General features: G+C 41.1%; 1 protein-coding gene across 2 annotated transcripts; it reads right to left on the bottom strand.

Annotated features, from left to right (window-relative positions):
• Nucleotides 1–637: 637 nt before the first annotated feature.
• Nucleotides 638–27,440, bottom strand: tmem102 (transmembrane protein 102). Of its 2 annotated transcripts, none has more exons than XM_084712191.1 (6): nucleotides 27,043–27,440; nucleotides 24,122–24,333; nucleotides 4,964–5,302; nucleotides 3,185–3,378; nucleotides 2,714–2,926; nucleotides 638–1,956 (listed from the first exon to the last, which is right to left on the bottom strand). In XM_084712191.1, the coding sequence occupies exons 2-6, from the start codon at nucleotides 24,321–24,323 to the stop codon at nucleotides 1,357–1,359; spliced, it is 1,548 nt and encodes a 515-aa protein (XP_084568317.1). In that variant the 5' UTR covers nucleotides 24,324–24,333; nucleotides 27,043–27,440; the 3' UTR covers nucleotides 638–1,356. The 2 variants fall into 2 exon arrangements, with proteins under 2 accessions (XP_084568317.1, XP_084568318.1); XM_084712192.1 differs by lacking the exon at nucleotides 27,043–27,440 and adding an exon at nucleotides 24,500–25,379.

Genomic DNA, 27,440 nt, shown 5'->3' with positions numbered 1-27,440 from the left:
GAAAAGAGTTTTACTGAAGAAGGAGCAAAAAACAAGCATGCTAGCTGCTTGATCATTGTCAGTATGCAATCTAAAAAGCTTGGCCGCTAACGGAACAATAAGTTCATGCAGTCTTTTTAAGAGACGAAGTTGCACAATCAATTCCTCACTCATAACTGTCTCAAAACCATCTTTTGTGGAGCTGTTCATAAAACTGGATGGTGCAACTCAGCCAATAAGTGAATAGCTTCCTCCATTTAGGATTTTAGGTTCCCTGAAAGGTTAGTGTTAAGAATAAATCTATATATTGTGACAAATTCACTGGAATTAAACTAATTTTTTGCCACAATATTTTGCCATTTTATATGTTGGTATGACCAGGCCTTCAGAAGGAGAAAAGACAACTTTAACATTCTGACCATGACTCAGCAGATTCATCAAAATTGCACCAAAATTAGATGTTAAGGGAAATGCAAGACGTAGGTTTCTCTTTTCAAAACCGCTCAAACGCAGTTCTTTGGTACATTCCATTACCATTACTAATGAAATGTAAGCGGCATTGAAAATAGTTAAAGACCTTAACAGGGAGTCATTTACATAAAAAAGGACTATGAATACCTGAGAAAGATTTTTTAAATTAAAATTATGCCATAAATTGAGGCGTGGGGATCAAAAAAAGTGGGCTAAAAACGCAGTTGACAGAGAAAAGAGACTCTTTGTTCAAAGACTCGGCAGTTCTCCTCTCAACATTACATTCAGTTACATCAGCCACACCTTGTTTTTCCTTTCTAATTCAGCCATCGCCCACTCTGATCTGAAATAAAAAGCAGAGAAACGCAGCAATCAAGGAGCTTTTCTCGCGCTGTCTTTAGAAGTGTAAGTAATATGTGAAAACCCTTAGGCGTACATATACACACATACTGTACACACACACACACACACACACTCTCTTCTTGTGTTGATCTCCACTGGACTTATTTCACATGACTAAAGCTGGCCCTCGTCTTTGTAGCCCTGGCTGATAAGTCTCATTAAGGCCAGCTCATTAGGAGAGGGCCGTCTCCGTGGCAACAGCTGGATGACATCAGGTCTTTTGTGCGACGACCGCCAAATTGGACGTCATTTGTCAGTAGTAGGACATTGTGTGTTTTTGGTTTAAGGAGTCAGTCGAGCAGCAAGGCTTTGTTGCTTTGTTCAGCCTCAGGATGGTGAACAGCAGGCGTGTTTCCAGTTTCAGGCCTGCGGTGTCGAGAAGAAAAACACCTGCCTGATTTTCAGTTCCCGTCCCCTCTGATGTGACATCTCAGAGCATCTTCACAGTGTGTTTGTAAGCTAAACACACACATTTCCACACATCCTCTCTGCAGCGTGTCTGCGTCAGTAGAACTTGTCATCGATGCGGAAGTGTGGCCTGGTGACATCATCTGGGTTGAGGAAGACGGATATGGATTTTCCAGGGTTCTCGGTGACCAGCTGCTGCAGTCGCTGCGCCAGCTTGTCCTCCGAAGGCGAAATGATGCCGTTGGCAGGGTGGTGTCCGGGGGAGCCGTGGCCGTTGGTGCTGGACGTCAGCTCCTTCTTCAGCTGGCCCGCCTGCTGGGCTTGGTCCAGGGCTGCCCGGAGGTGCTCACTGGGATCTGAGCGCACGTGGGCGAGTTTCCTGGCAACAAGCAGCGCCTGGCTGTCTGTCAGGTGCTCCAACATGTTGCACTGTGGCAGGAAGTAGTTTGGGCAGTTTTTACCCAGGATGCAATGAGCCAGGTCATCCAGGAGGCCCAGCAGAAGGCGGCCAGGGGTGTCGGCGTCAGGGCAGTTTAGGTAAGCGGCAGGAAGTCGGTCACAGGCCCAGAAGAGAAGAGTGCGCAGGTGATAGAGGCTGAGGCCTGTACGTGGACGGGCCAGGATACGAGACAACACGGCTTTGGCTGCTTGGAAAGCCTGAGCCATTGGGTAGGGGATGCACTTCTTCAACTGAACCTGGTAATAAGAGAAACAGAGGACCAACAAATTAAGTATGAACAGGATTTAAGTCTTTGACTAGGTTACACCAACAAAGATTAAGTTAATTTAGATTAGCTCTAATGAAAGTTCAGCACAATTAGGTTTAAAAAGAGTAAACCCACATTTTAAATTAATTAAAGCTCTGTTGCACAATTACATGAGAATAATCAATATGGAGATGTGTGCTAGGAGAAAACCCATCAGCTTTCAGCTAATTGTAACTTTATTGTTTGCTATCTAGCTATAGTGTTTACAGGATGTTACACTGTTTGCAAGCTAACTGAAAAGTTTACAAAATGTTATATTGTCTGCTAGCAAGCACAGCTAAAACATTTGTATGCCTACTTAGCCTACTCATTAAGGATCAGCGGAGAACCTTTAATTTCTTCTCCTTTGAGAAAAACTTGCTGGCTGAATTAATGGTGCAATATGGGTAAATAATAAAGGATTAAAAACAACAACACAGTCGGGAAAAAAAGGGAGGGTTAAATTTAATCTTCTTTAATTTAGTTATTAGTTATTCCTTAGTCATTATTAAACCTTGTTGGTGCAACCCAGCGATAGTTCTAAACGTGATAAGAACATTTGATAAACAAAGGCTGTGGGATGAGAAGAATGAGGGTAAGGAAATGAAGAAAGAAAAGCAGATGGGATTGTACCAATGTTTTAAACCTAATACAAGGTACAATCAAACATGACACCAAAATAAAAACTGTACTAACAATCCCCTCACCTCGCTGCGTGAGAATGCCAGCCTCCACTCCCTGTCGGGCCGACCACCCAGCGGGGAGCAGCAGGGCAGCAGATAGAAGCCAGATATGGCCTCCTCCTCTGTGATTTTACCATCCCAGAAGTGGTTGGCGGTCAGCCAGCCTTGAGCCACAGCAGGCCAGCCCCGGAACGACACCACAGGCAGCAGGTCGTACAGCACCCGGCTGGAACCTGCCTGCAGGGAGAACAGAGGAGGAACACTGTTGCATGACGCTTTCCTGAAAATTATCTTAACATTTGGCTACATTCTGCTCAAATACTGATGTATTCCACAAAAATGGCTTCTTTAAACAAGCAATTACAGAGCACCGCTCAAAAGTTACCTGTGGAGAGTGTGACCTCTACTAGTGATATGATGCTACACGGATGTAAACAATGCTGGATTTAAAATTGGCATCATACCAGCGCGGGACTGTTTGTTTCCCATCTGTACCTGCAGGATGATGGTGGTGAGGGGTCCATTCCTCTCAAGTCGGTCCGGGGTGGGAATGCCTCTCTGGGGGCTGCGCCTCAGCTCCTCCACAGCCTCGCTCACCACCCCCCAGAACCAGTCCGTCACCAGGGTGGGAGAGAAGTAGCATCCGTCCAGAGACTGAGGAGAGCCCAGAGAGGGGATGGAGCCTTTACCTGAGCAACACAGAGAAGGATGAATGCTGGGTCTCTCCAGCAGGCAGATCAGATTTAATAAACTCACAAGGTGATGAAAATAATAGCACTTAAATTGTTATTTAGTGTTAAGTAGTCTGACCCAAAAGTACTTAGGCTAGTGTGTGTATTGCAAAATAATTTGAAACTCAGAGAACTAATCTCATTAAATGCTTTTAAATCCAAAATGAAAGAATTAAGAGGCAAATTTCTTGGGATGTTGATGTTTTTAGTTTACCCTGGTTACAAAACTGACTCCTAGAATTTTCTCTTTAATTTGAGTTTCAATGCATGCTTATTGTATTTTGTCTTCCTTTGCGTTTCTGTCTGAACTTTTGCGTGTTTGGTGCTGACTGGCTTGGACAGGTCTTCCTTTAAAATACAATTTTTAATCTTGTAGTTAAATTAAGATTTAATAAAGTTTCAGGACTCCAATAAAAACTAATTCAACCAACAAAGTGCCAGAAACACTAAATTCCCACTATGAAAACATTACTCAAGCTGACCCAAAGACCCTTTTTGGTGTTTCGAAGCCTCACTGAGAGCTCAGTAGAAGCGTTAAAGGATTTTTATTCAGCCCTAAAGTTGCAGTTCCTTGGAAAATAGTTCCTGAGACAAAAAGGTCCAGGAGCTTTGGGTGGAAATGTATCTTTTGTGACTGTGTTGCACAGTTTTCTTTTGATTTCAGCATGAAATCATTTTGTTTGGTATATTTATCTCAGGTAAAATATACTATACAAGTAGCCTTGTTGTCCTGCATCTTGAATAAATGGATTGAAATATTATGCCCAGATTAATTGGAAAAAAGAAAAACAAAGGCATGCTGCAGTCCAAAAGAAAACCATTTCTTTGTAACCCTTAGTTAGCATTTTGGTGTGATATACATCCCTGCTGTTGACTAATCCTAACCATAACACCCCATCCTGCTACAACAAATACAGCAACATAAGATCCTGTGGGAAATGTTTTGATACGACCAGAAAATGTGGCCAGTGTGTTTCCCAAACGGCTGGAAATTAAAGAGATCCATATCAATAAATGTCATTACTTTTTCTCATCTCGGAAGTTTCACACTCGCGAGCGTGTGGCAGATTGATGTTGCGGTGTAATCTGGGAAGCCCCCGTGTAATCTTGAACTTTCGATTGTGAAGTTAAAGCCATAAATACTTCAGTGTGTGTTTCCTGGGGAGGCGTTTCTCGTTTCACCTATCTGGGGAGTCATAAGAAGGAGCCTCTGCCGTGGCTTCGGTGGGTAAAATTGCATCACACTATCATGCATCGAATTATCTCAGTGAAACATGAACAAAATTCAATCAGGTCCCGTTCCTTCCACTCTGCACTGCTACAGCACCTTCATCGCTGTCTTATTCCACGGCTCGACTCTTCACTTATCTCTTCATCTTTCTAACCCATTCTCCTTCCGCTGTAGTCTTTTACCTATTTTCCTACGTCTTCTTCCTGCTCCCTTACTTCTTCCCCTCACCTTTTATTCCCTCGTTTCCTCTTCCTCATTACCAATTTCTCCTTCCTCTGCCCTTGCAATGATTACCCTACTTTTTCTGCTTACCCATCTCTCCCTCCTCCTCCTCGTCTTCCTCAGCGGTCAGTCCGTTCTCCTCCTGGCAGCAGATGCTCCAGCGGGACAGGATGTTGGAGTCGCAGAGGCGAAGGCTGAGCCACGAGTGGCAGGGTGGGGAGTGCCTCATGTCCAGGGTGACTGGCTGGTTGCGGTCGTGGAGCTTGAGGGCGGGCACAAGCAAGGTGAAGTCAAGGTCAAAGTCTGCCCCTTTGGCATAGTCCCCCAGGTCCTCAGGGTTGAGGTCCAAGACTCCCTCCCTGGCCCCGCCTGACAGCAGCAGGTACTCATTGGCCACCGGGAGGCGCTGGTCTACCTTCTGGACTAAGCCTGCAAGGGTTGGGGGTTGAAGAAGAGACCCAATCAGAGTCAGCAAAATTCAAATTCAGAGCCTTGGGTGTGTGTGGAAAAGTGTTTCTGCTGGCAGAACTGAAGCGAGGGGCAATGAGCAGAAAGGTTTTGAGGAGTGTTCTCTCCCGCTCACAGATGCGTACACACATTAAAATGCATTTCATATTCAGATGCACGCACAAGCTCAGAGTAAGCATGCCGGCTCTGGCGAACGCACTGGGACAGAAAACAGCAAGTGGGTGAGCCTGGGAAATTTCTGGCTTGGTTTGTTTTGTGAGGGTGCTGCATATATTTATGAGTCTGAGCCGCACTGATATTGACACAAGAAGGAGTGTGATATTAACAGCCACAGCTGACCACATGACACTAATGATAAATCTAATGGGTCGCCCACATATGTATTCAGCAAAGCTCCCATTTTAGTTTCCATACACTACATACTCTCTACTACTCTAAAATGGTTTTTAGAGTGGTAGAGAGTACGCTATGTGTGTGTGTGTGTGTGTGTATACACAGGCCTAGACAGTGGCTTGAATATGATCAAGAGAGACACCATTAATGTACAAATATTTTTTTTTATTTCACAATGATTGATTAAAATGAATGAATCTGACAAACCCCTTTGCAGAGTGTCACAGACTCCTCGGGGTCTCCAGAGCCGTATTTGAGAACCACTGATCTAAAGGACAGAGGGTGTTGCACACTGTACAGATTGTTGAGCCCCCTGAGGTAAGTTGTGATTTGTGATATTGGGGTACATAAATAAAATTCAACTTAACTCAGGCTGGGCAACATAGCTGAAAACTTTATCACAATATCACTTTCATTTCAGTCGTTTTTTAACGACCAAGAGAGAAATGGTGGAATTTTACCACTTCATTTTGAATTTTACTGCCTTACTTTGAATTTAAACACTTTATTTATCAAGGCACACAGGTAATAGACTTAAAGAAAACCAAAAAGCTTCCATAACGGCAAGCTGACCTGTCCTTTTTAATTCCTAATTTTCTCACTGTCTGAACTCATTTTCTCACTCCACACCGTTTCTGTAGTTGTGTCACATGTCGATAGTGCAACTGAACAACACACCTGTTAAACGATTGGTTGTTTGTGTGTCACTTGTAGCCCGCTCCGTTATCAAGGGGTAAGATGGGCTGCTTATGGGCTCGGGTGTATTCATGGCATGGTTTGCATTTTAATTGAAACTATTGAACATTTTATTGAATCATTTTCTTACTGCCATTGATGAAGTGGTCATTGACAATATTATTGTTTTTTTATTGCCCTGGGCTACTCTCTACAGTCATAATGCATCTACATAATGACTGGCTGAGAGTTTCCACCTGTTAAAATTCAGCAGGAAAGAGGCAAAGCAAAATTACTTTAAGGATAATCCCAGTTTATTGCAACTTGAGTCATATCTTTTCAGTTTGGTTAGTTAATTGCCAAGATATGGGAATATGGCAATATCACTAAAAGGAAGTGTGGTGGGGCGAGAAATACGAGCAATCAGACGATCATCTTATTATATTCTTATTATACTTCAGGCCCGGCTGCACCATCATTTTCCAGAGTGCTAAAAAGCATTCCTCACTCTCCTCTCTGGACAGTTTATATGAGAGAAACTCGAGCCTCCAAATCCCTTTATGGCTACTTAGCTGTGTTGTAAACTTCCCCAGCTCTGGGGCCCGTGGGAGTCGCAGTACTAGAGTCAAGTAAATTACGTTTTGCCAGCTTAAAAGAGCAGCTGAGAAAGGCTTGATCCTACGGCCAAACCTGCGCTGCACTGAAGCTAACTGAGACGGTAGCTACGATAGGTCAAAGGTAAAGCATGGACACTTAAAAAACCTCTCGCTGGGGAGAGATTGTGAGAGCTGGAGCTCAAGTATTTATCCCCAGCAGGGCAGTTAAGTGGCTGCAGGGAGCTGAAACAGGGGCAGCAGACCAAGCCGGCAGGCCATGGCTGGGGGCACAAAGCTGCTAACATGATTCCTCTGATCCAATTACATGGGCACAGAACCTTGGTGACATGTTTTCATGTTGAGGCATGTGTGTGTACTTCAGTGTGTGTTTGGATGTGAAAAATAAGAAAAATGCCAGCTAAAAAAGAAAACTGATGCTAACAAAGTGGCATCAGTAGAAAGTTTTGGGAAATTTAAGGTGATAAAACCACTAAATCTAAGGCAACTCCTACACCATCCTTGCAAGTTGTCCTTAAAGTACCCATGTTAATAAATTATGACCAACCAATCATGGTTTGACTGAGGAACATATCCCTTTGCGAGAGCAGCATCTCCACTCATGGAATCCCACACAATCATTTGCTACATCAAAAAGGGCAAAACAGTTTGATGCAATATAAAAAAAACAGGTGGGAACTGGGGAAAAACATCCAGAGACTGAAAATGAACCGAGCGACTAAAGTGGGAGTCAAAGTCAAATGTGCTGATGAGGCTCTCTCCGGTGCTTTGCTTTCAAACATGGCAAAATGAAAGTTCCTCACTTGACGCGACCACTGGGGGAGCAGTCGAATAGAAGAGGAAGAAAAAAATATATATATATATATGACAGCGCATCTTTGGATGTTCGGATTTCTCAGCAGAGTCAGCTCATCTCCTGAGTAGACTACTGCAGCTCAGTTTTTATCCGGAGCAGTTAAACCGCAGCGATAAAGTTCCTCAGGATTTTCAGCCTGTGAACTCTCCCATGACACATGCACCAAGTACCTGCTAGAATGCACTGTAGTACTTTAAAATATGTAGCAAATGTTCCACTTTATCAAAGTGTTAGCCTACTCATTTCAGGCTGAGCAAAGACCAGAATTAATATGTAGAAAACTTTCTTGAGTGCTGTAAATCACGACAAGGTGTGACGAAAATGTCCTGTCAGGGGATGAGGCAGCATCTGATGATATTTATGATGATTACAAACTGGACATCAAACGAAGGTAACCCTTGATTTGCTAAACTCTGACAAGATTTGTACTTCTGATCACTGTCACACAATCTTTCTTGGGTCTTGCGGTCTGTTCTAGACACAACCCTCTCTTTGTTTCTCACTCTCCCAAACTCATGACAGTAGACCTGTCTGTGAACAGCATGATGTTACACTCTGCAGTGTTTCACACACAGACTTTATTTGGGTTAACGCCAAAGTATATTTCGCAACCAATTTTGGAATTTTCTTTTTTCATCCTTCCGAGAAAGCAAAAACAAGCACAACTGATTAGTGGACAATATCCCTTCTACCTCCCTCACCTGTTTGAGCTGCTATATGCACACAATGCAGCAAATATCTACTTATGTAGTTCCTCTGTCAGTGCTGCTAGTTTTTATCAATGGTATTTGGTACTATGTGGGTTTTAAGTGCTTTAAAAGGTCCATCGTTAACAAATAGTCTCCTTCACACAAGGGTCTTCTGCTGAAAAAACAGAATCATGGGTAAAAATATTTCAGAAAGTTAGCTGTGTTCTTGGGTGACTTTATAAAACATCCTGCTGTCAAAGAAAGTCAACAGATCAGACACACACTGTTCAGAGATTGTGAAACAGAGAGAGGCGGGTGGGGTGAGGCCCGGTGTGTGTGAAGTCACAGTGGTGTAGGCGTGTGAGTGTGGGGAGATGACGAATTGAAAGGACAATCAAGGTGAGCAGATTAAAGTAGTTTGTTACCAAACAGCAAAATAAGGCAGAGAATTATGTAGAAATAAACTCCTGAAATAAGAAACAACGCACAACAATACACTGCACGTACATCCACAGCATCAGATGAATTCTCCCCCGCTAACTGCACCATTCAAAACAAAATATTTTTCATCAGATCTGCAGGAATCATGTTGGTGACCTATTTTGGATTCATAAGCCAAAGTTAACATGCCTGCCTGGTTTAGTAAACCTCTGCCCTCAGTATAACTGCAATCTTTAAAAGCCTATTTCACAGCAGACTTAAAACATTTGATTGCAATGGCACTACATATACCCTGCCTCAATAACTGCAAGTCAGAGTTTCTTTCAGACATCACTAAACTAGATTTAAAATTCAAAAAGTCAGTGCTACTCTCCTCTGATATTAATTGGTAAAGAGTTCCTCTTCCCTGCTGCCCTAACTTATTAAAGAGGTCTGAATGAACTTTGTAGACCAAAATTTCCTGTCATGGTCTCTTCAGCACTACTGCTTGTTAGAAGATAATTTGGGGAATTGTCCAAGGTGATTAAAGCAACACTGTAGGGTTGAGTGACAGGTCAAATACAACACTAATCAGCAATAACGAGAATGTGACAAATAACCTAAAAACTTGTAGTAGTCCATCATACTTAGCTCATCTCTCCTCTGTCTGAGGTGCAACTTGCTAAGTAAATTATGACTAATCAGTTATCAGTACTTAAAATCTGTTGGACTTGTAAGAGGAAAAAAGAGGGGAGAAAGAGGGGGAAACACTGGACGGGCAGGTCAAAGAGGAAAAAAGAGGGAGAAAGACAACGTCAGAGGGTGGAACAGATCAGACACCAGCCAAAGGGCAACGAGTTTGAAGCTGCGACGCCTCTGATTTGTTTGGGTTTTATCTGCCACTGATAAATTGGGTCAAATAGGCGAGGGCGAGGAAAGGGGTGATGAAAAAGAGAATAAAGAGCATCTTATCTCTTCAGCAGGGGCCTCAGTTAGAGAGGGGAGTGCAGAGGAAAAACTGTATCAATTAGCGAGGCTTCTTCAATCTCCACACTGGCTGCAGGAAGTTTGAGGTTGTTCCAAGGAACACAATCTACTTTTTAATCCAAACTCTCAAATCGTCAGTCTCACGCCGCTTTACTGGGTATTCGCCAGTGAGCACACACACACACACACACATGCATAGACGCACACATGAACCCACTCCAACATATATGCCACTTGACACACACTGAGTGAGAACAGAGCTGGAATGGAGACAGTCTAGGCTGGTTTCACAGCCACGGATTAAAGCTAATCCTGTAAGAAATGTCTTTGAATGTAGATTTTCATTAGAGGGAAGTTTTCCGATAAGAGCTATTTTCAAACTAGACCAAAATCCATGTGTGTGAATTGACTATCTGATGGTTATTGGTTACTCCATCAGTCTCAGAGGTAATAGTAAAGCATACCTATCTACAACAGCAGGCATTGACACTAGGTCTAATATTCTTAAACACTGACTCACACCAATACCCCTTTTCCTTAGACTTGTGCTGGCCTGGTTTGACTCGGTTTAACTCGGCACATCAGCGCAGCAGAGCAGGGATTTGCATCTGCATTATAGTGGGGCTACCTGGCTGAAGGCGCGTCTTTAACAAAGTTGAGCTTACCTCAAGTCAAGCAGCCATAAAATGGCAAATAAACACTCAATTTCCTATAAATTCTTCACAATAAAAGTCCCATTTTATCTAGTTAATCAATAGCTTTGATTATGAAGTACCAAACTCAGGTTTTCATCAGAGGTAACTTAACATGACTCCTATCCACAAACTGCATTTCTTTAACATGCACCACTCATTCATTCACATATTCATCCTGCTGCAACCCAAGCCAGGAAGCACGCTGAAGTAAATCCATCCATAAGGCATCCATGTGCATAGCATTATCAGTTTGAGTAGGCCTAGTAAACCCATACTTTATCCACAACATATCGGTACTTGGCAACAAGTACTGTTCCCCATTTTTGTGGAATTTTGAACTAAAAGGCACAAAGGAATCAGTATGTTTGTGAAACACAGAGTAACCAGAGTAACCAGAGTGACAGGGCCATGGTTAATGTGAAACCCTGAACAACATTCTTTTCTTTCACTCCTTTACCAGTTGAATATTTACAAAACTTAATTCAAAATTACATCATAACAAATAAGGCAAGTTTTTATACTCAAACATCCAGCTACAGTTAAATCATGAACCAAACTTTCAAGGTTAGAAATCATGTGTGTGCTGCAATCAGAGAGCAATCACGCTTTGGCTCGAGTCTTTGAAATGACCTGCCCCGGGAGATGAGGCTGCAAAAAGAAGTCAATATCTGATTTTAACATCAATAAATCATCACAACTTTAATCCTGGGAGATAACTATGATTACCATAAACAAACAGCAGGAAGATCTGCAGCCACTGCCGACTCTTTACATTTTATTTAAAAGAAATGTACAGCACTAACTGGTTTTGCTAAGAAAATACTCCTGGATTTTATTCCAGCTTTCACTACTGTGGTGACTAAGATGCGTATTTAGTGTGAATAAGGGAGGGTAAGCTCTATTTTAAAAACTTAAAGTGAAAAGGAGGGGAGGACAGGAAACAAACCTCTTTTAGACAAAGATAAATGAGGTTTAGGGGAAATGGAGTCCAAACCTTGAGAAACAAACACATTTATTTATAGCAGGGCTTCCCCTTCAATATATATTCAGTGGGGCAGGACAGTCCTTAAGGCTCTGCTCTGCCTCATAATATGAAAAAATTTATCAGTAAAATGTCATCATTTCAAATGTATTTCCTCAAAATCAATAGATCATTTATCTGCACAAGAGTCTGTCATCTGTCTTAGGAGTGTTAACAACACTGGACAGTACAATCACTGTTATTACACACTGCTGAACTGAATCAATCCAGCATGTCCACATAATTTAATATATATAATATTAAAGAGGCCATCTAACTAATCTATCTAAGGTCCCTGGTGTTTGAATTGAATCGCATCAATTTTGTTTTATACTATAGTTGGTTTTACAATGCTTTACAAGAGGAGTATAAGAAAAGTAGAGTTATACTTTGCTGAAAAGAAAGCAAATTGCACAGACACACACCTATACCGAATACACAGACGATTCTATACCCTCACGAGGGCATTCAGACATGCCCGCTTTCAAAATGAAGCTACAAAGTGACACTGCTGAGAAATCCCCCTGAAGCGGAGCGGTGGCATCATGGGAAAGACGTCCTTTCTCATCACAGCCAGAGCTGAGTGAAAAATATTCTGCCACACACCTCTAGTTTGATAGACTCCAAAAATAGCTCTGTAAATCTCTCTGGAAAATGGGATTCCTCTAAATAAGCCGATGACTTCTATATGCTGCTGGTGGAGAGGGACGCTGAAAGAGAGAGGGAGGGAACTGGGACTCTGTTCTAACAACTGAGATGTAGGCAAAGCCTGTGATCACATTCTTTTGCATTTATTTCTCACATTTATTTATCCGTGGATGGTTGACCATATCCACACACCTTGCTGAATGTGTGTATGAACGCGGATAAGCTGAACAACCCCTGAATTTATGCATTTTGTGTATTTATCCACTTCTACCAGGCTGAAAACAACTTTCAGTGTCCTGCTGAAGTTTTTCAGCATCGGTAACGGAGGAAAGGGAAACATGGTTGAGCCGGTGATGATGGCTGACATTTAACCTTTTACCACCCACTGTTCAGCCCGCGGTCAATTTCAAATAGAGCCCTGTGTCCTAAAAATAGCCTAATGCATGAACATAGAAGAGCAGAGTACAAACTGAAGCCTTAAAGATCCAGTGTGTACGATTTCTGGGGAACATTTGGCAGAATATGACAGAAATGTTACATGCATTGTTTTCATGGGTATATAATCACATGAACATATATTATACATATCTACAGAGGGGGCGGGTGTTCTTCCATGGAGGCTGCACACATGCAAAAGAGTTCAGTTTCAGCCTCATGTAACCTTACACATGATACCAACAACAACAATAAAAAAAAATAAATAAAAAACGACTTTTTTCTACACAGAAAACCCACAGGAACCAAAAAGGGAATCAATAAAGAATCAGATCAACAAGCAGAATCAATAATGCCATTGGTATCGATAAAATCTTATCAGTCCCCATCCCTCCTCACGCACTGTTTTAATGTACTAAAAAGCATGTTTGTATGGAAGTATGGTATTATGGCATATTTCTTGGCCAGAAACTGTGACTTCTTTGCAAGGAAACAAAAAGATATCCTTGGAGTCGTGTCATGCATCGCAAAGAGGTTGCTAGGTAACCAGTCGAGACTGAAGCCTTGCTGTGTCATATTTAATAGACAGATAATGAGAGCGGTATCTATCTTCTCATCTAACTCATGGCAGGACAGAAAATAAGACAATGAGGAACTCCTTTAAAGAAATATGTTGAAGTTCACTGCAAGGGTCTAACACTTACAAATTGTCTAATTGTTTTGATTCAGACAAACCATCATCTGACTCCTTTTTGCTGAGATACAGAAATGCTTTCATATCCACTGTGTTTACAAAAGCACAGCTTCAACATGTTCCTATTAAATCTCTGCTCAGTTTTCTACAGTCCTGAATCAACAAATCATTGTTCAGAGTTAAGCAGTGGTAACAGAATCTTCATTTTGAATGTAGATGCTGAGTGTTTAAGTACCGAGTAGCTCCAGTGAAACAGTCTGGGAAGAGGCTCTTGTTCAGGGCACCTTGATAATGTTGTCTGTGTCAAAATGAAATTTACAATTACTGTGGCACATCCTCTACCTCTGCGTGACCTTTCTGTTATTTTAGACAATAAAACTCTAATACAGCCGCTGATCATGCCATAACAATAATCTTAAAAAGCAGCCTCATCCCAAAAGGAGCAATTCAATCCGTTACAAATGACTCCTGACTGCTGCTATAGTCTCCATCGGATGTTATCTGTGCTGTTCACCCGGTACTTCTTGCAGCCTCACCTCGCACGCTAATAGCGGGATTAATCCCAGACAACTGAGCTGCTGAAAGGTGAGCAATTCCGCCTGCTCGCTGTTTATGAATTCATATCAAGGCAGGAGATTAGCTCAAAATAGGCCTTTTAGAGAGGAGGAATGGAGAAGCTGCAATTTAATCTGATTGGGGGGGGGTGTTAGACCACTGAGTCAGGTGTGTATATGCAAGTGTACACTGGTGTGTGTGTTTGTGAATGTGTTTAATACGACAAACAGGGCTCAGAGTGGTGACAGACAGTGTGTCTAAACCACCTGCAGAGAGAGAGGAGGCAGGAGGCTGTCAGTGTCTTCCAGCTCTTCACTGCTGCTTTGATGCCAGCTACACTGTGATACCATGTCCTGCTAAATGACAGGCAATTATCACTGAAAGAGAAAAGTGTCACTGCAAGTTTACTTTTACATTTTAGGGCAGCAGGGTAGCCTAGTCGTTTGAGAAACTGGTCTTGACTTTTACCATTCCTTTTCAAACCATACATTTCTGCATTTAAATGTCTAAATGCGAAACAAATGCTATATATTTTATTGAGTTTTGTATTTACATTATCCCAACAACGTTTAAACACAAAAAAAAAGACAATGGTGCAGTTCCTACTAGCAGCTATTTGCTAAAACTTCCAGGAAAACACAGGATACATCAGTTACAACAGAGTGATGAGGGAGGTCACCGAACAGAACTAAATATAAGATTATTAAAACATTACCTCATCTGACATGATTTCTGCATGAGTCCGGTCAGATTTTCATGTTTAAGCAAACAATTCCCATAATAATAATAATCTCACACTACTTGTATGTGAGAGACCCTTACATATTGTGCATTTAAGAGATCAACTATGTCTCAAATTGGGCTAACTAATCTCTATGAACAGATATCTGCACATGAATGCAGAATCTGTAGGCAAAGGAGAAGATTTCTGTATCAGTTCTAGTTTTTAATTGTTGTCCGTTTGTAGTCTGAGTAGTGTCCATTTGTGTGGGGTATGCTTACATGCAGAGAAACAGTCCCTATGGGGAGCAAAAGAGGTGGAGTGCATTGGCCAAAATGCAATCTCAAAACCCACCAGCTATCATCTGACAAGGATTTAGCTTTTTATTAGCTTTGTAAAATTTTATCTGTATTCATAAGCAGATCTGTTTACAGAGATTAGCTCCACTCTGGTGTCTGAAGTTGCTAACCAGACTGTAAACAAAGTCAGCACTTCTAATTTAGTTACAAGCAGACGTTAAACACTCCAATATGACAACTGTGCAGAATACATTGTAGAGATGGCTGCAAAGCTAACAAAACAAAGTTATTCATCTTGTATTATCCCTAACTTTAGGGAATCGTGACATAAAAGGTATTTTTTTCTATGGAAAATGTTTTTTTCCTACAGATGTCAGTTTATGAGCCTCAACAAAAGTCAAAATGTGGAACAGACCAACAGGCAAGGCTTGGCCAAGCAGTTGTTGATGACTTGCAGCCCCTACCAGCTGGTTAGGAGGAGTGAGGAGTCAGCAGGCAGTATAAAACAGAGCAGTCAATAAAACAGGACTTTAAAGGTTTGAGCATAAAGTCAGAAATGTGCACAAAAATATAAGGCTAATGGGTCCAGTGGTATGTGAGATTAGACGTGGACAGTAGCTCCACCCCTGTCGCACAGTGGGGGAGATTATAGTGGACAATCTGTGTTACATTTTCATGTTAATATTCAACCGTGTTCGAACCTAAAAACTTGAGTCCAACACTCAGTTTTGCGCCACACTGGGTGAGCAGGTACAGGCTGAATGACTTCAGCTCAATCTCACACCCACTGACTGATGCAGACATCATACCTGAATTTTACATTACGGCTTAGTCGCTGTGTCCATTAGAACACCCAACATTTGGAAGTGTTGCTATTTGAAGTTAATATGTTTTCAGAAACGTCACATCAATTATTTGAAAGGAGGCAAGAAATATATGTCACTTTGTGCCCCTCCAACATTCCAAGACGCATGATAAAAAAAACTTTTTTAAGGATAACTGAGAAGTGTCAGTGTGGATGACGAGGTGTGTGGCAAACATTCAGTTTTTAAATGTTTTTTTCCAGCAGCTCAGACAGCTACAGTCTGCACGTAAGACACTGTTATCAGTTGACAGCTGCAACCCGAATGATTCCTCCCTCTTCGCCTCAGGAATACTTGAAGTGTGATTATGAAAGAGCAAAAATCACGATGTCAGCCTTGGTTATTAAAATGAGCAGCGGAGGAGATAATATGTCATGCAATGTCAAAACACTTCTTACCGAACACGCCACATTCCCTAAGTCCTATTTAATTAGATACCATGAAAGACACTTAATGAATGATGTGATGTCTGTGGCCACTCTACTGTGTTTAAATCACAGACAGTTGTTGATTTGTCACAGTGCCTTACTCAATAGAGGTGGTGAACAGAGGAAAATTAACATCAACTAAATTCTGTTTTGCATTCATTTCCAGCTTTCCAACAATTAAGATTTAATGCTGCTAAAGTGCTAAAAAAGGTGTCAGTGAGCAACAATGACCATCATTTATGGCAGGCAGGATGAATCTCATCTATGCTGCTAAGCACTGGTGTGTGCGCACTGATGAAAACTGAACAAAGCCGACCTAATCAAATACAAACACTTCAGTCATTTACTGCTGCAGTGCCATGGAGCTGGACTGGCTGCCGCATGAATACAGGCTGTCAGATCCAAAATGGCATTAACAGAGAATTAGTCAGCCAGAGCAGCCATGTGGGCCCCCGGTCCCAAGCCTGCATGAAAAAAACAACAACAACTGAGCCCTGAGCACCAGAGCAGGGCTCCTCTAGTGAGGCGGGAAGTCACAGCAGTGGAGACAGAATCCAGCTGTGAGTCCACCGGCGATAATGGACCGGAGTGGGAGACTGGCCAGACGCTGTGTTGATCCGGCAGGCTAGCAGCTAGCCTGGCTAAGTGAGCTGCTCTCCCAAAGGGGATAAAGTTGCCACTCGGATAGTTAAAATTTAACCAGGAGGGATTTTTTTTTTTCCTCCCAAAATAAAATATGCATCACATTGCATAAAAGTTTGTGCAGCCTTGAAAAGGTTAGAACATTTGGGAGGAGAAATTCAGTGCTGGATAAATACACCCAATATCAAAGGCTACAGTGCACAGAGAAAACTCTGCTCAATTTTACAATTTTTTTTTTAATGCAGTTGCATCAAGAATTACATCTAAATAAACAGAAAATAAACCCATTTTAGCAGGAGTTTCAGGCACTTTCAGATGCTTGCAATTCTGTCTTATGACATAAAAGACATAGTTAGTCATAGCTTTAAAGGGTAACTTCGGTATTTTTCAACCTGAACCTTATTCCCCATGTTCAACTTCACTCCCTTCCTTTTCATCCTGTTCCAATCTTTTCACACTAGAAACAAACCAAACCATGGTTGAATTTAATCTGACCAAGATCAACCTGACCGATGTTTGTCTGCTTTGTTCAGGCCATGGTACGGGGGAGGTTTCGCACCTGTATTTTAGTTTGGATCAAACTAGATAGGTAGGTGTGAAAGCACCCGAAGTGACTAATGAGGACACCAATTTATTTTTCTAACAATTTTTGAAATTGGTCCACTATTGAGGGAGCGTGCTGCAGCCGGTAGAAGCAAAACTCAGCTACAGTGTAATCCCTCTGAACTACTGCACACTTCCACTGAAAGTGCTTGGTTTCTGTCTCTGTAGAGCTCACACAGAGACAGACTCAAAAAAAAACACCTTTCCACAGTTCCAACGGTTGTTTGGTCAAATTAAACACTTAATTCACCAAGGTAGATATGAAATATTCTTGCAGTACACACTGTTTCTCCCCTCTGCTTTTTGATGTATTGACATCCCTCTCGCTGCTTTACTGATATTTTCACATATCTAACATTGTGAATAAAGGGTATATTTTGACCAAACCAGAGCTTGTGATTGTTGAAACTGGAAAGATGAGCCAATATGTTTTATTTTGTTTCTATTTTGAGTCTGAAGATGATGTTAAGGCAAAGGGCGACAGGTTAGTTTGGCCAGAGCACAGAAACAGCTGTTTCTGGTTAAAACAAAACATATCTTACTCTTTAAAATAATGTCTATCTCTGTGGCAATCCTTTCCATAATGTTGTCTGACACCTATAATAACAATCTGAGCCTGCCAGTGGCAAAAACAAGCATTTTAGTGAACTCTGATGGTAAGCAGCTTCCAAAAGGGATGTTGTAGCTTGGTTTCGCTTCTGTGAGCTGCAGCGCTCTCCCTTATTACTAGACCAATTTCAAAAATTGTTGTCCCCATTAGTAACTTAGACACAAAAGTAAGGGAAAATAGGGTTGAAAAACACATAAGTTTAACATCTCTGCCTGTATAAGGTCATTACTGCAATATTTCATATCAAGGAGCAGCAGTTTTTATGAAGCACACTGAGTTTTCAGGCATTTACTTCAGTATCTATGTTATGATGAGAGATGTAATCTATATAGTCCACCCCTATTAGCTACCTATGACATTTTCTATGGCAAGTATACATGATAAAGTGTATTTGAAATTATGACAATTATATAATATGAAAAAAAGTTTGGAAACTGTATCTCCATGTTTTGGAACAACTGCAAATTCTTTTTGAGCCACAACAATCAGAGAAAAATCTTGAGACTCCAGTGAGACTAATAAATATGCAGGCCCTCATGCAACATCAATCACACATACACACAAACGCAGACAGGCTTTGTTTTGTTTGGTTTTGTTTTTCATTTTTCATCACAGCTCAAGGTGAACTTCTGACTTGTGCCTCTCCTGACTTGGAGGAAACAACACTCTGGTGCTGATCACCACTCTCTTGTCTAACCGCCTCCACTTATCACTGTTCAAGCCTAAATGTGCATCAAGCTAAGTGGCCTAAGTGTGAAGAATTGAGGAAAACAAAAAGGGGCTGATGTAAGAAGCTCGTCAGGGAGGCAAGAAGTGGGCAAAGTGAAGATCTAGCATACTGTATGAAGAGAAAGACTTGTTTATGAGCATTTCTTTATAAAACAATTAATTCTCCAAAATCAAAACCTGTCAAAGCCTTCACTGAGACAGAACAGCGCTTATGACTTTTAAAACTTGCATCAAAAGAATCCAAACTGACTGACGTGAGAGGCAAGATGAACTCTGAACTGAACTCTCTCAAGCTGGCTAACAAACTTTTGAAAAGTTGGGTTAGGGGTTATGTCTGGCCCGAGCTAGCACCCGATCCTCTGCTCCACCAGTTGCATGGTTTTACTTCTGCCTTCATCAGACTTTTGTTTTTCAAAAAGATATATACAGTAGCGCCCACCACGCTTGCCTGAAGGCAAACCACAGTGTTTACTCAAACGGAGGGTAAATAAGAGTCTCTTCTTGGATCTGTCAGGCTGTGAAGAAATTCACTCGGTGCACTTGTGTGTGTGTGTGTGCCAGTTTAATCTCTTTTCTTTTTCCCCTTTTCCCTGACAGTGTGCAAAAAGCCCAGTGGGGATCCCTCTACAGCTCAAACTTTAGAAAAACCTGGCAAAAACAGACACTAGAGTCAGCATCCATGCACACATTGCACGCACATACACCTGTACCGCTAGGACGAAGCTCCTCCAGCAGGTCGGCATGCCGTAACAAGGCCCCCTCCATCAAAAGGATGATATTTGCTTTTCGGCGGCGCCTTTCATCCTCCGTGGGGCCTTGAGAGGCATCGCTCCTAATGCAGCTACCACCGCGTACTTAACTTTATATTCCTAGAATTCAACACAAACCCGTCTTGCCTGTGTTGAAAGCACCAAACTATATATTTTTTTTTCTCCTATTCACAGTCAGAGCTGTCACAGCGGGGCAGTGAGGCACAGGGTATGAAAAAAAACAGCAAACCATTGGTGATTATGCCACAGAAAGCAGCCTCAAAACTGCAAAAAAAAAAAAAAAAAAAAAAGTTACTGGGAGATTCTCAACCAAGAGAGAGCGGGAGCAGACAAAAAGTGGGAAGCGGAGGGCTTTGCACCAGAATCATGAAAAATGAAATACGAACACAGGAAAAGGCAGAATAATACCTAAAATAAGTTGAAAGTTTACACAGAAAAAATGACTCTCTGCCTAAAATAATAAAAACAGACCTGGGTGTCATTTTGATTTGTGCGAATTTTCCCTGGGTGAAGCTATTTTGAAATCTGCCTGTCAACCAATGTAATATTACTAATTTGACAATGATAGCACAACTGTGATTTATGATATTCTGGGCTGAGCAGAGCACAGACCTCTTGCCAGAAAAATCCGAAATTCACTTTAATGAGTTGAGCAGGAAACAAGAAAAAAACATGGACTAAACTTCAAGGATGCTGGCCAAACATGTTTTGTTTCCAGCGTGCATGGACAGAGTGATAGTTACAAGAGAGAACAAGGATGACAGGGGACAGCAGGGAGGGGGGAGAGTGCCACCTATTGGACAAACAAACATACTTCACTCTTTACTCTCAACTGACTATTTAAAAAAACAATGCATTTGAGACGGCTTCCACCTCTCAGTAGTTCAGGTTATGTATGAAAGTCAGTGAGCATGGACGACACACAGAGTTGAGCACCACATAATAAAAGCATGAATCATTTACTGGATGTGCTTGAATTCCAACAGAAGCAAATTTGCATGTGAAAGACGCCAAATGTGCAAGTTTCAAATCATTACATCCACTCAGGCAAATTACAAGCCTCTGATTTCACATATAATGCTTGAAAAAACAACAACAACCGTGCGATAAACGTGTCTGTCAAGGGATTAAATTGAAGATATTGTACCTGGTCCATCATTTCAATGCTTAGTCTACAGTGTTGATCATGTTCGTCACACGCGCTGCCTCACAACCTGAGTCATAGAATGAGTCTGCAAAAGAGAACCCTGTCTCATCCTGTTTAAATGAGATCTCACAGCTTTCTCCTTTTTGCTCCGATTAAATTTGGCATCACATTTCTGCAGACAGAAAGTGAGAGATCCAAAACGACCACTGAGATGCTACAGATTGAGAGCAGAATTACATCTCAGATACGAATGAAAAATATCACTTTAAGAATGAAATACAGAGCAGAACGTGAAGGCAGGACTTGCCATAATTAGACCTTTCACTTCCATCTTCCCTTTGGCATAACTTTGCATAAAGCACAGTGTTTTCATATATTTTATCCTTTTCAGGATGCTGCAAAAGCCTCCCAATGCAATGAATCTACTACGGGACTCTTACTGAAGTCTCCTTTATCACTGCAAACACGTTTGAACACACAGAGAGAAGTATGACTAGCAAAAACAGCATGATGTACTAAATTAATTGTACTGAGTGAAAGCACAGCTCCCTGCGTGTTCAGGCATGTTCAGAAGCCAACCGATCAAACTGTGGATGTACTGGGCAGCTTCTAAGTGAGAACATGTCTAATAGTGTGCGAGTGTGAAGCAGGCTGCTCCAGGGTAAGATTGCTCATTGCTTTATTTACCCTGGATAAATAAAAAAGGTTAGAAACATGCACGTCTCCAAACTAAGGAAAAGGGGGTAAAGAATAGACCGCAACATATACAATACAGACAGATGTATTCATTTTATCTGTGTTAAAGCCACTGAAAACCCAAACCCACAACAGCCTTCCATGTATGTAATTCAGGGTCTTTTAATAGTAAGAATATGAAAAGAAATTAGAATTACAAATTAGTTTTAATCCAAATTTGAAATATTGTTCATGACGTTTTCTCCCCTGATATTGTGATATTGTTATTTTGGACATTTCTAACAAAATTTCCACAACTAATGGCACAAACCAATCATAAAAAATCCATACCAGTTGTCCCACTCAATCCTTTCTGTTCCTGCTTAATCTCACAAATTATGTCTTAGAAATCTAACCAGAGACACACAGCACACTGAAGCTCCCATGAAGTGCTGCCTGCTTCCATTCAGCACCCATGTTAGTCAACTGGACCGTATGTACAGATAGATTCAGCGTCTCTTCTATTTTTTCCATGCTCTGCGAGCGAATCTGGCATGAAAACACACTGATAATGTACCATAAACAATATTGATGATATATTATATCTGATAGGAATGATCTGATTCTGATAAATGATGAAATATGCGAGCCCATGCTTCCCAGCTCTTCTCATTTCTCTCTTCTACATTTGCTGATGAATGACAATCTGCCCATCCACTATATTTATTAGAAACAGCATTAGTCATGTTCACGGTTGTATTTTTTTCAATTATGTACTTATTGCATATTTCTGTCAGTTGTGTTGAGCAGAGCAAACAAACAGGACAGGTCTGCTGTTTATCCAGAAAAACATAAAAAGCTGTAAATTCATGATGCTGTTACAAAATTCAGCTAAATGTGCGATTAGAAAACAGCAGAGGGGCTGAATCACACGTTGACCAGAGAGACATGTACTTCTGATGTTTTCAGCCAGGCTGCAGCTTGCTCCAGAATTGACATATCGCATTGCTTTGTGGCGCCTCACTGTGCCGTGTCTCTGCTGTAGGCAATCTCAATGAGGACCTGAAGCTGTTATATCACTCATGACTCCTTCGACAAAAACAATAATTCTGCCTCAAAGAACATGGCAACTGCTGGTCTACCACTGCTTCAATTCTGCAGCAAGTAGTGTTAGAAGTCAGATCTGAACTAACAGAATAACACAAACTAACTGACCAAGGCAGCGGTTGTCCACAAACTCCTGTGGTCTGTGAAGTAAAATTACTTCCTCTGTCAAAAGAGTCTGGTAGCTTTGAAGACAGCATAGATGGCAGCTTGAGTTCGGCATTGGAAAAGCCTGCCTGACAAAGCAATCAAAATATAGAGTACATTCAAACAGAATTTTTTAGGTGGTCCTTTTTTAGGTGGCTAAAATATGCTGTGCTGCTGCCCCTGTCCACAGCACAACACTGCTTAGCTTCTGTGCCAGTTCTCATGAGGGAAATGTCAATCAACGCGTTATCGGCCACAGTCCTACACCTACACAGTCTTGAGAAATGGTATGAATGCCTAATTGAGCAGTTTTTTAAACTAGGTTTTCTAACAGTTTCTAACAATTTGTGCATGCGGTGTGTGATATGCCCATGACTTCCACTAAGTAGTTAAGTATGTTATAGTTAACTGAACTCCAGTCAATAAAAAATTTTATCTCAGAGTCTTGTACTTACATTAAAATCACATTCTATTAAAATAAAAAACTGTCATATGTCTACTGCAATAAATCATAAAATGACCATCAAAGATTAAGGAAACATGCTTAGTTAAAACACTCTCACACCACAGCTTCAGGCATCCTGAAATTTCTATTCCAGTCCACAACTTGTGCTACTGTTTGCCCGTTTGACGTTAACTTGAGTTCAAATTAATGTCTATTGTTCACTGAGAGAGTGTTTGTTTATGAGTCACAAGAAATAGTTAATAATCTTTTGGAAGGAGTAGATGTGTTAAAGTGTTAATGTTCTTTTATGTTTTTCTAGTAACAAATCATTATCATTATTGTCCATTTTTAATGTTGCGCTCCTGCAGTGTTCCTGCAACCTGCCTGAGCTTCCTCAAGTGTGGGGAGGAGGGGCAGCAGAGACAACTCACTTCAACCATAGATCATATATTAAATAAGATTTCAACCTATTTAAAATACCATCTATGGCTCCAACTCATTATTTGGACTGCAGTACTCATTTTTGGATGTGCAATTGTTACATATTGTTCCTTAAATACAAAAATATTTGACATCGTCCCATAATATTACCATTCACTATCCAAAATACACAGTAACATAATTCTTCACATTTATCACAGCTGGTGATTAAAGTGATTTTGATTCTAACACCAAATGGTCAACAGCAAAAGAAGAAATGAGCTCTCACAGTGATTAAGTGGTGAATGGACAATGTGTGCAGTGTGAGAATATCCTTCCTGTGTTATATCACTCCATGCTAAACTGCCGTCGCAGTTAGCTTTTTGTGTGACAAATTCCTACATCAAAATGGTGGATCAGGTGGTGTTCATATCAGTTTGATGAGGACTGAAGACAAGAAGATGTTTGGAATGAGATGTGTGTTTGCAGACATACCGAGCATGTTGAAAATGAAGTCCTTGGCAGTGTGGACCTCTAAGGCGGTCTGGTCTCCGAACTCTCCCTGTTCCAGCAGCACCAGCTCGGACACCTGGGATGACAGCTGATCCAGGGTGGCCCCTGACCGGAAGTCCACCTCTGACAGCTTCTTGACGGGGGCTGGGGAGCGCGGTGCCACCGCACTCATCAGGGACTCCATGTCTGCAACCCTGGAAAGAGAAATTGTTGCAGGGTTGTTAGCTTATATCCTCAGGGATTTAACAACTTAACGGCTCTGTTTTTATGGTTAACACAGTCAACACAGGATGAATGATGTGGTCACAGTGCCAGTAATTACTGACTATTACCCCACAAGATAACATTGTTATAACTGACCTGTTTTCAGGATGTATCTAAGAGCCTACTGTATATTGAGACACATGGAGTGTTGTTGAGCCTTCCTACTTTCAGGGCTGTATAATGATTGCCTTGTTTTAAACTGCTGCATGTGAATCATGAGACTTTGTTGATGAATTCTGAAGGAACATGAGACATCAGGGAACAACTAACATTAATTTTTGATAGCAGACAATGTGACAATGTGGTAGCAATTACAGCTTTGATCAACATCCAGTTATTCAATCTGATACTAATAAATACTTAATTATTTCGAGTCGGACTTCTGAAAGCCCAAGCATGCCTTGATGATTAAAGTGATCTAACTTACTTAATGTGCTCTTAATGTCTGCCTTCTATTTTCAATGTAACAACTGCAAATTAAACAATTAATGGCAATTTCAAATGATACTGTTGGTTTAACATTATGTCCCATAATGAAGGTGATGTGGAACTCACTTTAGTTTTTGGCCAAATCAAGGTAAAATGAATGTTACTGATTATATTATCTGTGATAAAATAGGATACTTTGATCAGTTTTCTAATCAGTGTTATGAGCTGCGATATCAGTAGTGGAAAACAAACATGACAGCAAATCAGGGTCAAGCAGAAAAACATCATTCAAAGTGTCTGTAGCTGCTTCATCATTATTTTAGTTTTTGGATGATCTGCTGTGTAATAGTTGAAGTGTTAATAGGACCTGAAGCAAACAGGAACAAAATGACTTTCTGCGTCATGAAACTGAGGTTCCCATGACAACACGGTGCATCCAGTTTGTGCTGCTGTAATATGGTTTTGTTTGGTTGCATTCCTACATTTGTTTTTGCAGCTGATTTAATCTGAAACTCTGAACTTAACCCACTACTGACCTATTTATGAGTTCAGCATAAGTTACCCCAGTGATCTAGCCAGGGTAAAAGAGAGCCACCTTCGGGACAGTGAAAACACTGGCTTTAGACTCAACATACCTCACTAAACCATTAATCTCACTTCGCAGTACACCCCTCTGGTGTGAGAAAACATTCACAGTGTTTGGTGCAGACCTCAACAAATGTCACAAGATCATGACTTCAACAGCTTTTTTTTTTTTTTTTTTTTTTACAGAGAAAATAAAATTGTAATGCAAAAATGATCATTCTGTGAATCATAACAATTGCAATATCTGTCCGAGCGCAGTCACACACTTCACAAGTACATAAAAATGCAGCTAGATGCACAACTTATAGAGTCTGAGCAAAAATATAACATAATGATTTTTCTTAATAATTTTAACACAGTAGTTCTAATTGATTTTTACACAAATATTTTTAGGGTACTAACTGCTTTTGAAATAAATAAATTTGTTAATATGCATCATGTGATTTTCCACTCCATTTTTTTGCTAAAAATTACCATAATTCTGAAAACTTACAAACCCTTTTAAAAATAAGGCAATGAACCTGATACAAGACTATGTTTTGAAAAAAAATCTACTCTGACAAAAACTTCATGCACCCAACCACCTGTTGACCACGTGACTTTTATTTTTCATATTGATATAACAAAACTTATCATTAAAAGTGTGCTGTTTAGCAGCCTCTTCTGATTAGAAGCAGGCAGTCCCAGTGTGTGCTGCTCATGTAATCAGCGTTGTTCTATTTGAATCTCAACTAAATCACAGCCACTCACTAATAAGCCTGCAAACAATGCAAGTCATTGAACAAAACACAACTAGTAACTGCTTTTTGACATTTCATCTAGCCTGCCTTAAATCCTAGAGTGTATCCAAAGGGTTAAATAGGCTGAGTTAAAAATGTACTTTACTGTAGAAGGGACTGAATATTTTGCATTCCAGAACCACAGTCTTTAGGGATTTAGCGTTAAGTGGCAGGGCACTGCGTTATTAATGTTTAATAAAACATTTAACTATTTATTTACCTTTTTAAATAAATCATAAAAACAGCGTGCTCTGAAAGTAACAATCCCCAAACATGTAATGTAAACAAAGTTCAGTGGAGTGGAATGACAACATGGCCTCTGCCCCTGTGAACTGGGTCAATTAGCTTCTAGCTGCTAAGCTAATAGCCGAACAAGTAAGCCAGCCTGCCGTCTAACAGTTCATATTAGCCAATTAAATAGCTCGTAAAACAGAGCAAATTAGTCTGCCTTAGATAGATTCACATGACTGCTGTGCTGCCGTGTAAGCAGAGTATTTGACTTGCAGTAATATGGTCGGAGTAGTACCTCGCCCACACTCAGCTAATTTCTTTTATTAGCCAATATTAGCTAACTTAGCTTTATCAAATTAGCATGCTAGCTAACATGAAAGGTGGGGACGGCGAAGACAAGTGCAGCGACACAAGTACAACCGCAGACACGCAAACACATATTGACACTAAAATCTATAGATACACACTCACACGTACACACACACACACACAGCATGCACCCACATGCACTCAGCTCGGCTCTCGTTAGCTTGCGAGTCGCGGCTCACAGTGAAATCATTAGTTAGCTATCAGGCTAAAGCCACAGTCACATATCTGAAACACACACACACACACCCTTTACACAGTGATGCGAGGGAGTTTCTTCGCTATCTTCTACGTTCACTGTTATTGTGATTCCTGTGCTTCAATCCGCCTTCTTTAGCTGTCATTTCCAACAGGTCCCAGGCGCCACCACCTTCCCCCTGGCAACACCGTCCCAGAAATCATGGTCCTCCTTCTCTGAGGATCCAGGGATTAGTAGTATGTGTGGCACGCACGCCCCACATTACAAAACTACAAACGGATTTGTGAGGTCGGGTTTATGATTAAAATTGTGCTGGCTGTGTCCTCGCAGAGAAGATAAGACTGTGCTGTGCTGCTGCTGAGGTTTAGTTGGTAGTAGCAGGGAAGGCAGGGCGGTTTCACGACTGCACAGCCAGTGTTTTGATGCATGAGCATGTGAGCGGTCCTTT

The sequence above is a fragment of the Lutjanus erythropterus genome, chromosome 23 (assembly GCF_056507025.1).
Source record: "Lutjanus erythropterus isolate fLutEry1 chromosome 23, fLutEry1.hap2, whole genome shotgun sequence".
In the NCBI taxonomy this organism is placed as follows: Eukaryota; Metazoa; Chordata; class Actinopteri; order Lutjaniformes; family Lutjanidae; genus Lutjanus; species Lutjanus erythropterus.
The sequence above is the reverse complement of the archived record's forward strand: the minus strand, read 5'-3'. Positions and strand labels throughout refer to the sequence as shown.

What these genes read in the sequence shown, in the direction of transcription:
- tmem102 (XM_084712191.1), bottom strand. Translation starts at nt 24,323, where the DNA reads ATGGAGTCCCTGATGAGTGCGGTGGCACCGCGCTCCCCAGCCCCCGTC. An exon ending in CTTCATTTTCAACATGCTCG is followed by an intron (nt 5,303 to 24,121) that starts GTATGTCTGCAA and finishes CAACCCTTGCAG; the next exon opens with GCTTAGTCCAGAAGGTAGAC. An exon ending in GGAGGAGGAGGGAGAGATGG is followed by an intron (nt 3,379 to 4,963) that starts GTAAGCAGAAAA and finishes TGTGTTGCTCAG; the next exon opens with GTAAAGGCTCCATCCCCTCT.